This window comes from Hylobates moloch, unplaced genomic scaffold (genome assembly GCF_009828535.3).
Source record: "Hylobates moloch isolate HMO894 unplaced genomic scaffold, HMol_V3 SCAFFOLD_18, whole genome shotgun sequence".
Taxonomy (NCBI): domain Eukaryota; kingdom Metazoa; phylum Chordata; class Mammalia; order Primates; family Hylobatidae; genus Hylobates; species Hylobates moloch.
The window spans coordinates 63,521,231-63,532,292 of NW_026652293.1; the positions used below are offsets into that span (position 1 = coordinate 63,521,231).

An 11,062-nucleotide genomic window follows, 5' to 3' on the forward strand; every position below is an offset into this window, starting at 1 on the left:
TGGTATTTCAGTTAAACTCAAGTCACTTCCCAATGCACAAACTTCGTTCCTCCAAAAATGGAAATGGATGCCTGGAGGAATGTGAGTTACCAAGGCTTTGTGATTAGATGTCTCCTAGCAGAGGCAGAGGGCCAGCTTTCAGCTGTAGGGGGCTCCTTGTCCATGTCTCTGTGTGCATCCTAGGGGTACAGTTAAGCTAAATAACCAAAGTCCCTAAAATCCTCAGAACCCTCTGAGTTCCATTTAGAAGCCATCAAACCAAGAAGGGCTTTGTTTTCACATGGGAAAAATAAAAGAGGCCGACGGAATGTAAGTATTAATTATTTTGGTTAATCATTCATTAACTCTTTGTGAATAAATGATCTCTGCACAAGCCTGGATATTTTCACAGGTTGATTTTCCTCCCCAGCCTCCACACCCCACACTCACACTCCCCCTAAGACTTCACTGGCTCTTCACAGCTCTTAGTCCCAGGAGGAAGAGCTGGCCATCCACATGGTTAAGTAGAGATCCGGCTTTGGATCTTTGGAAAAAGGTAAATGGAAATCAACTGGCAAAGGTGCTCCTTCCATCCAGAATCGGACAGGCCACTGGCCACCCAAATGGAAAGAGGAAGTGCATGAACACCTGCGGGGCAGGCAGAGGGCAGGACCACTGGCCAGGGTGGGGCATGATGGAGCTGGACTCCCCTGTTACTCGATATGATCCTAAATATTAATTATATACCTTAAGTCCCTTTGAAATCTGCAAAGATTAAAATAATAAGGCTTTTGGCTTTGGAAGGTGGCTCAGTACAAGACTCTGAGGAACAAAGACTTAGCCCAGAGCTTGGGGACAGCCAACTCTCCAGTGACTGCAACCCACATTAGCTGAAATTCCAAGGGGGTCGCAGGAAGAGAAAGGGTCACACTGATTTCTCCCCTACTTAGTGTCAATAGTCTTTTGTTTGCTCCAGCAAGAAATGAAGTCAAGGGGCAGATTCCTTGGGTTTCTGTAATTCTGAGCTCATAAAAAACAATAAAGTGCTTAACAAAAATAAACATGCCAAACAAAAATGTGATGGAAGCTCTGATGTCAGCCCTGGACTGCACCTCTAGCCACAAAAAGCACTGGCGGCAAGACCAGGCTCCCTGGGCTGTTGGATGCAAATGGAATCAGAATTGCAAAGTGGCCGCACCCACTCACACGCATACAATGCTGTCCTTTCTTCTACTCCCATGGTGACCAGCCTGCAACCAAAATGAGGCCAGGCACATGCTTTTGGACCAATCACATATGCTTTTTCTAGGACTGCTTGGAAGGCTTTCCCCACCCCCTCTCTGGCGCCTAGGATCTGAAATCATGCAAGTGCCAAAACACATCTGTTACTTAGGCCACACGACAAGAGAGTGGGCTTCATTGTTGGCCAGGACTTATCCTCAGAGTCAAATTCCGTAAGAGGCATCCATACCAAATGGGCAGCACTGAATCTCTCCAGAAACAATGACTTCTTTGGAGTGCAGGACAGAAAGATGCCCCAGGTCACCAAATCCCAGAGGAGAAAGCCAAAAAGCAGGGAGAAAGCTATAGAAAGCCACCAGAAACACAGGCGCCTGGCGATTATCAGAGGGCAGCACTACATGTCAGAGGCTCTGCCAGTCCCCGCGCAGCTCCAACGACTCCGGGATAAACACACACACAAACAATCTTTTCCCCTAACATCCCAGAGACCTTGAGTATTTGCTCTTCTCTGGGAAATGTTCATTCAATTCTAAATGAAACAGAATTAAAAAATAATAACATATATTTTTTGCCCATAGTGCTGGAATACATGTTTGCATCATATCGCCAGCGTTTACTTCTTTACTTGTTGATAAAAAATGGATATTGGAGGGCTTAAGAACTCTGTGGTTCCTAGACACTTTTATTTTTGGAGGCTGCAAGGCTGCAACCAGAGGTGGGTTGGAGCAGGCCTGCACCAACTAACGAGAGCTGATTGTAAGATTTCGAGGAATTTCTTGAACCTGTTGTTAAATATCTTGTTTAACTGCCGCGATTAAAAAGGTGAATTATACAAACTTGCAATTAAATCCATTGTATTAAAAATAAAGGTAATATACTCCACACCCACAAGGATGGCTACTACCAAAAAGCAGAAACTAGCAAGTATTGGTAGGATGTGGAGGCACTGGAACCCTTGGGCACTCTCAGTGGGAATGTAAATGATGCAGCCATTATATAAAACAGTTCGGCAGTTCCTCAAAAAATTACACATACAATTACCATTTGTTCTAGCAATTTCATTCCTAGGTATACACCCAAAACAACTGGAAGCAGGGGCTCAGAGATCCTTATACCCCAATGTTTATAGCTGTGCCATTCACAATAGCCAAAAGATGAAAGCAACCAGGTATCCACTGACACGATTGCATAAACAAAATGTGGTCTATCCATCCAATGGAATATTATTCGGTCTTAAAAAGGAAGGAAATTCTGATACATGCTTCAACATGGATGAACCTTGAAGACATTATGCTTAGTGAACTAAGCCAGACACAAGGTCAAAAATCATGATTCCACTTATATAAGGTATCTAGAGTAGGCAAAATCATAGAGACAGAAAGTAGAATAGAGGTTATCAGGGACTGAGGCCAGGAAATGGGGAGTTATTGTTTAATATATACAGAGTTTAATTGTTTAAAGGATATAGTTTCACTTCAAATAATACATGAGTTCTGGAAATGGATGGTGATGGTGATTGCGCAACATTGTGACTGTACTAAATGCCTCGGACTATACACAGAAAAGTGCTTAAAACGGTAAATTTTATGTTGTACGTATTTTACCACAATAAAAAGACACGGAAAGACACGGAGGAACCTCAAATGAATATTATTAAGTGGAAGAAGCCAATCTAAAAAGGCTACATATTGTATGATTCCAGCTATATGATATTCCGGAAAAGGCAAAACTACAGAGATAGTAAAAAGATCAGTGGCTGCCAGAGCCTGGGAGGCGGGAGGCATGAGCAGGTGGCGCACACAGGATTTCTGTTAAGGCAGTGGCTCCCCTCTGTATGACACCATCATGGTGTACACCTCCAAGAGCGACCCCTAGTGTAAACCAGAGACTTCGGGTGACAATGATAAAAACAATGCAGGTTCATTGATTGTAATCAGTGCACCACTCTGGTTTAGGATGCTGATGGTGGGAAAGGCTGTGTGTATATGCACGTCTGTGTGTACATTTTGGGAAAGGTCTGTGTGGGAACTCTCTGTACTTTCCGTTCAATTTTGCTGGAACCTAAAACTACTCTAAAAACTGAATTTTTTTTAAAGTGGCCCCCCCACCAAAAAAGTAATAAACACTAGAAACTCATTATTTCAATACAGTTACTATTATCCATGGTCTTGAGGTTATTTGCATCCATTGTATGTGTAAGGTGGAAATACCATATAGCACGGTGCCCACCTATGCATCCCGTGAGTCACGCCGAGAGCGTGCAACAGGCCACGGTGGAGTATCTGGTCATGGCAACTGGCAAATGCTAGAAGTCAGGGCTAGTTCGCCTCACTCCCCCAGCGCTGGCTGTTAAACATTTACCAGCACACCATAGGCTACAACCATAACAAACATCCTGATACTCATCACATTCTGCAAGTGTTTCTGGTGTGTGGATGGATAGCGCCTGCAGAGGGCGCTGTCCAGCATGGGGGTTCCCTTAGGGCCTCCACAAGCTGTTCCAGGAAAAACAGCTGGGCAGGGAGTGAGGGGTTTTCTGGGGTGATTCTAAAACAGCATCAGGATATTGGAACCCGGCAACACGCATATTGATGCCAGAAATAGTCATCGTCTTCCTGAAGTCCATAAATAAGGAGAGTTTCTGGTTGACACCTGTGGCATCTTGGCTTGAAGGTAAGAAATGTAAACTGAGAAATTCTACAAGCTAAAGAAATAAGGCTTAGAGAGCAGAGCATGTGAGCAGGACAGAAAGTCCCATAGGTTGCAGAGTGTGTCACCCTGTAGTGATGCCAGGTGGCCTGGCCATCTTGGCTCATCCAGGGTGGAACACATTGCTCCTGGTGAGCTGTGTCATGCCCATCACTCCCTCAGAGATGCCAGAGCCTGTCCTATGGATCAACTGTAAGGCTTAATTACCGAGTGACAACACTGGTTGTTGTCACTGATAATGACAGCACCCTGGGCATGTTGACCAACTGAGAGCCTCCCAACCGCAGCTCCATGCACAACTGTGCTTCTGCTATAGTTATTTCTATATTTATTTCTCTACAAATAAATATATTACAAGAGTGAGGTAATCACACTCCTTGGTATTTACCCAGATGAACTGAAGACTTAGGTCCACACAAAAAACCTACGCACAGATGTTTTACTCATAATTGCCAAAACTTAGAAGCAATCAAGATATGTTTCAGTTATTGGATAAGTAAACTGTGATACATCCAGACAATGGAACATTATTTAGCAAGAAAAAGAAATGAGATACCAAGCCATACAAAGACATGGAAGTACCTTAAATGAGTATCACTAAGTGAAAGAAGCCAGTCTCAAAAGGCTGCATACTGTATGAATCCAACCATATTACATTCTGGAAAAGGCAAAACCATGGAGACAGTTAAAATATCGTTGGTTGCCAGGGGTTGGGGGAGGGAAGGATAAATAAGTGGAACACAGAGAATTTTTAGGGCAGTGAAACTCCTCTGTGTGATATTATAGTGGTGGGTACATGTCATTATTCATTTGTCAAGATCTATACAGTGGACAACCCAAGAGTGAACCCTAAACTATGGACTTCGGGTGGTAACGACGTGTCAATGTATGTTCATCAGCTGTCACAAATGCACCACTGTGGCGTGGATGCTGACAGTGGGGGAGCCAGAGAGGTAATGAGAACTTTGTACTTTCTGCTCAATTTTGCTGTGAATCTAAAACTGCTCTAAAAAATTAAGTCTATTCAAAAAGAGGAGAGTAAGGAAGAATGATTAAAATATGTTCTTTTTTTACCAACTGCTTATTTTTAGCAAGTATTGTTTACATATTTACAGAATCCATGCTTTTCCCTTTGACTTATAATATTTTTAACTCTGCTGAGATAAGGGGGTTTCCATAACTGGAAATACAACACTGCAGTTCCAAAGACAGAAAAACAGCCCTGATTTAACCACTGGGCATGTTTTCCACCATGAATACAAATCCAGAAACTCAGGCCTCCATAGATTACAGCAAAACAAAAACTCAGCACGAGCATGGTAATGGGAACAGGATAGAGAGTAGGTGGAGGAAATGCTAAAGAAATGAGCAAAATATGACAGGAAGTCTAAACAAATAGGTCTCATCTCCCTTCATTTATTCAGAAGAAGAAGAAGAAGAAATAGATATTTTCTCCAGTACTATGGGAATCCCTTGCTTAGAGCGTAAAAGTGACTCTTATCAATCAAAAGATGACTCCACACTTGTCGCCATGCTTCCTGCCCTCCCTCCCTGCATGCCAGTGACCAAGTCACTTCATTTCTTTGCTAAACCTGTTCCCTGGCTGCCACTGGGCCACCCTCCCACTGGAGCCAGCAGGCAGAGGTGCCTGGGGAGGAGAGGCCTAAGCTGCTGCCTTAGCTCCCAAGGCACCAGGCCATGTGCTACTCAGGGCAGAGAACCCACAACATGAAAGGAAAGTCCACAGAACAGGCCCAACCGCCCTCTCCTCTCAGCCCGTGGAACTGGAATTGAAGCAGGGTCATCTCAACTCCTGCCCAGGGCCCCAGGTAGAGGGACTCAGAAAACCCTGCCATCCTTTCTAAAACATCCATGGATACACCAGGCAGAAGGTGGGAATCATAATTCAAACATTCCACCTTCCTTAAAAAATGAGTCCAAAATGCTGAGAAAGCAACTCCCTAATTTTCTTTTTCTTTTTTTATTTTTATTTTATTTTTTTAATGTCAGATTTTAAAAAGAAAAGGCCACTCTACTAAAGGGAAAGGGGATGAAGAGACTTCACGTGTCACTGGTCCTGCATTGAGAGGCCACACAGCAGCCAAACTCAAATCTAACAAAGATGTAAGGCTCAAGAAAGTTCTGAAGCGATTGATTCTACCAGCTGTTTTATAATGCTGCTTCTGCCTGGTTTGAAACTTTTAACAATAATGTACAGGTGCAAACTTTTATAATAAATTGGTTTATTTTAGAAAGCAAACCTCTAGGCTGGGCAGCACACAGGCCCCTAGGTTTGCAGAAAGGTCTTTTGCAGATAGCCCTAATGACACAGAGTGGGTGTAGCAGCTCAGCAGTTTGCTGAACATAGGCACCCATAGCCGCAGCACCTGTGGAGCCCTCTAGCCTAAGGACTAAGAAGCCACAGGCAATGCAGCAGACATAGGGAGGCAAAAACAGCTTCAGAAAAGGAAGCTAAGGCCAAGAGGAATAAGAGAGCAACAGCAAGTCCCCAGGTTCCTGTAGGAGGGACAGAGATGAAGGGGCAGAGATGAAGGCACCGGAGGGACACGGCAGTGGATCATGCCAAGCTGTTGAAGAGGGGACAGAGCTGTCTGGCTCCGGGGTCTTTAAAAATCCACGTTCCACAACATGTGAAACCTCGATTAGGGATATTGAAACACCCTTCCTGCCCAGCTCCACTGTATGGAGAGATGGAAGAGGCAAGTAGGTCCACACGAACAAGACGCACCAGCTGCCAAACCTCCCCAGTCATCTGCTTAGGGCCCATCTGGAGCCAAGAATGTATCACAGAACGCGGAACCCTGTAACTCTCACCATGTACTCAGATCTCGCTAGATCAGTGACAAGGAGATTGGGAGCAGGAGCAGGGAGCAACACATTCCTAACAATTCAGAGGCGTGTGGGGTTTTCTCCTTTTGGATAATAGGAAACAGCAGAAGCAGATAGGGTGATCCCTCTAAAATAAAAACCTTTCCCCTCCCAAAGTAAGCCATTCCCAAAACCCTACTGCTGTGCTGGAGGAAGAACGCAGCAATCAAGCCGCGTGGGTGAAAGACTGTCAAAAGCATCCATTTGCAAACCTGCCTTAAGGTTCTTACCAAAATACTGGACCCAAAGTGCACATCCCCAATGTCTGTGCCTGCTCCAGGCCAGGCCAGCGAGTTGGATAGAATCTCTGTGAGCCATTGGTTCTGCCACCAGACTTCACAGAGGGGCAAACTACCCCGTAAGAGGGGGGCCACCTTGTTGCTGGCATGGCCAGGACAAGAATCCAGCACTTGGGGCTCTGCAGGCTCCTCTTCTTTTGCTGGTTGAGAAGCGTTCTTCCAGCAGCAGTTCCAGATTCTCCACATAAGGGGGTTGGGTGGCTGTGGGAAGGGGCTGGGGCCTAGGTTGAAGCTATACTTCTGTGCTTTTTTACTGAGATCATATGTTCACATGCGGGGACTTTTAAAGGAGTTAGTAAAGATTATGGGAGGATGAAGTACCCTAAGCTAGAATGCCTTGTCTCTAATATAACAGCCCTTGAGAAATATTTGCTCAGTTGATTTCCAAGAAAGCAAGAACCTAAAGACTGATAGGTCCCTTCACCGCTTCAATACTCAAAGGCAGCAGCCTCCTTCCCTGAGGAGAACCAGGTTAAGTTATCAAGGCAAGGGGCTATCTGGGCCTCAGGCCAGAGAATGAGGATGAAAACACACACAGATGCCACACCTGTCAGATGCACACGCAACTTCAGTGAGTGAACTGAGCCCCTGACCACGTTCAAAACCACCAAGATCTGTGATCAGCATCATACAATCAATTTCTATTTGTTCCTGCAATACACAAGAAATGTCTAGAAGATGACCACCACGTTTGGAGGCTATATTTGCATGCTCTGACTTAAAATGTTGCTATGTGAGATAGAAAAACATTACTGGCAATGGGGGAGAGGATACCATTCAAAGAAATAGGCAGTGTCCTTCAGGGCAGCAGAAAGGGCTGTGGAGGCCCCAGGACCACATCAGAAGACTTATCAAGTGGGAAGAGACATTGGGCCCCACTCTATCTCGTTTACAGTCCTTTAGGACAAACTTGGGGTCACCTATTTGGGGGCACCTCTGTTCAGCAGCCTAGCCTGTCCTTATCCATCATCCCTGTGCCCAGGAGCTGGCCCTCCTCCATGAATGATCTCCTGGGGACAACAATGAGACAACTGACTCCACTTTGGTGCCAACCTCTGGCGCAGTCCAGGGGAATTTAAATTCCCTACTGCTATTAACCTACACAGCCACTGCAGGCAACAATGTACCCTGGGCCACATTCCTATGTACCTCTGTTAAAATTCAGGGTCTATCTGCCCCTCTGCTGTCTGAGCTGAGGCTGGTTAGAGGCATCTCAGAACATGCTCTCAGCTGGTTTTGCAAAGCTGAGATTCAATTCTCCTGAGTTGCTCCTGGAAGGACATGCAGGCACCACAGCACGGCACAGTTCCACTTGCTTTTAAATCACATTGAGTTTACAAATTCAGAAACAGCTCAGTCTGGCACCAGATGAGGAATGAGAATAAAAAATTAACTTGGCCACATTCTTCCTCATCAGTAATACTGGGCTCTGCTATGACATGGGCTTCTTGATTATGAGTAGGCGTGTAGATATTCTTAGCTGGACACCAAGCTAAGAGAAAATGACAGTCACTCTCCAACATTTGTAAGTACTTAGAAGTTTACTTCCTGTCATATTTATTCGTGACTCTTCCAAAGGAGTGCTGCCTGCTTTTTCATCCCCCAAATCTGGGCGCAAACACTGCACACATGTCTTTATAAATACGCATATTTTCCCACTGAAAATGTTTCAGCTCTAGGAATACATTTTAAAACCTATATTTTCCCCTCCCCAGTTTACCACACCCTTGTTTTTCCTGGCAAAGCCATCAGAATTTGAAGTCCAGTAGAGAATTTCCTTTTGATTCCATCAGAATAAAGAAACACTGGCAGCATCCTTCAGTCATTTCACTTTTCCCTCACATTAAAGTGGGTTTATGACCATGAGCAGCACTTCGTATTAATAAATGTCTCAGCACACCCAAGCCTGAAAATCTGATCTAAACCTCCTTAACTTGAATTCCATCCACAATCCACAACTTCCTCAGAAAAAAAACTCTCCCAGCTTCTCCTTCCTCTAGCCCAAGAAACAGCCTTAACAGTGAGCGATTTCATTCTCATACTCTTTGCTCAGCTTGACTTTGCTCCTCACGGCAAAAGTTGAGTTTGAAACGCCAAAGAGCCACAGTGCAAATTCTAATGGCACCAAACAAGCTTCGGTTAAACACATTTCTAAGCAAAAGAAGACCAAGTTTCTGAACCCCACAGAAGATTCAGGCCTTTGTGACTAAGTGTGGGTCATCCCTGAGCTTTTTCTGGAACAGATTCAGCCTTTCTACCTTCACAACGACTGCCCCTCTAGCAGTCTGGACAGTGTCTAGATCTGAGACCTAAACATGCCCTGTTACGTGGCCAAGGCTTACTGGAGTTCATTTAAACTTATCCCTTAGTTTTTTGGTGGAAAACAGGGTCACCATGCTCACCCTTAAAACACACCCTGGGCGTTGTGCTCACTTGGAAAACATCTTAGGGTGATAGATGGGTTTCCCTCCTTATCTTGGAAGACACCTTTTCTTTCTTGTTACCTGGCTTGGCAATTTTACTTTCCCCATACATCTCATCACAAGTATTCATGTTAGTATATATCATATGCTGAGTGCCTTCACGGGCAGGCACGGGGTGCGCGTTATTATCCCTGTTTTACACTGTGGAAACTGAGGCTCTAAGAAGTTAATTCACCCACCGCCATACAGGTAGTAAGCAGCAGAGCTGGATTAAAACCCAGGTTTATCTGGTTTAAAATTGCTTCTTGTTTCCACTTTGGTCAGCCTCGCTTACGACAGCTCCGGGAGAAGTCTCTGGAGTCCGTGCGAGCCGGCGATCAGGTCTAGATGGAGGTTCTTCAACGACCCCACCTCTCGGCGATCTCTTAACCAACTCCCCCAGCGGAGCCCCCATACCCCGAACTTCGGCTCTGGGGCTCCCCTCCCACCCACTGCCATTCCTGCCTTTTCCTTTCCAGCCCCTACCAGCTGGGGCGGCCTCACGCCGGCAGGTGCCCACCGGGCCGGGGCGCCTCGGGGCGTCGGGCGGGGAAGAGGGTCCGCGGCCAGGCCCGCACCTACCTCGTCCCCGAAGCGCACCACCTTCTGGCCCGTGGGCCCGCGCAAGCCGGGGAAGCGCGTGAGCTCCTCCGAGTCCCCGGGGTCTCGGGGCGCCGGGGCGCGCGGCCCCACCAGGCACCGGTCGATGATCTCGTCCTGCTGCGCGGGCGGCAGCCGCGCCCACTCGGGCCCGTACTTCTCGCGGATCTTCTCCTTGTCCTGCATGATCTTCCTGGCCATGGGGCTCAGCGACGAGAAGTAAGTGAAGCGCTTTCGCTCCCGGTCGTCCAGAGGCCGGTTCCCGCTCATGACCGCCGAGCGCGAGGCCGCGATCGCCGCCGCCATGGACGCCATGCCCGGCCTGCCCGCCGCTCCCGGCCCGCGCCCCGCCCCTCGCTGTGCCCGCCCCCGCCCCGCCCCGCGCCGCCCGGAGCCCCGCCCCCTCCGGGAACCCCGCCCTGCACCGCCGCGTACCCCGGTCTCCAAGCCAACCCAGCTCCCCAAGCCTCGGGACCCCGGCCCTCCGCGGCCCCCTCCCCGGGAGCTCCTCCCTCCGCGCCCCGCCCCCTGCCACCCCCTTGCGGACCCCGACGAGTCCCCCTTTACGCCTCCATAGTGGATTACCGCAGTGCCCGCAGGTTTCGGGCTCCCCTTTGCCGGCTCAGGTGGTGGCCGGCGTGTCCCCGAGCCCGCGCCCGACGCTCTGAGAGGGTGGCCGTGGTTAATTCCCGGTAGTGACCGCCATAGTGCCACGTGGCCACTGCTTGACAAAGGAAACTTTTTTCAACCTCCAGTGAGCCTAAGAAAGCCCCAGCATTTCAGGCCGAACCGCTGGCTGCCTGGCTTCTGTTTTTACTCCTTTCCTTCTGTCCCTTTCTGGGACGAGCCACACCTTCTCTGGGCCCCTCCAGGATGCTGGGC

The 11,062-nt window shown here is 47.5% G+C and overlaps 1 protein-coding gene across 2 annotated transcripts in view; it reads right to left on the reverse strand.

Annotated features, from left to right (window-relative positions):
* CUNH1orf198 (chromosome unknown C1orf198 homolog) overlaps positions 1–10,838 on the reverse strand; it is a 31,350-nt gene extending 20,512 nt beyond the window's left edge. Inside the window, exon 1 of one of the 2 annotated variants that reach the window (XM_032136778.2) lies at positions 10,163–10,512. In XM_032136778.2, coding sequence (XP_031992669.1) covers positions 10,163–10,495 — 333 coding nt within the window. In that variant the 5' untranslated portion in view covers positions 10,496–10,512. Of the gene's footprint in view, positions 1–10,162; positions 10,513–10,765 lie in introns of those variants that run through there. The other variant, XM_032136779.2, reaches the window with a different exon arrangement.
* Between the last annotated feature and the right edge of the window lie 224 nt (positions 10,839–11,062).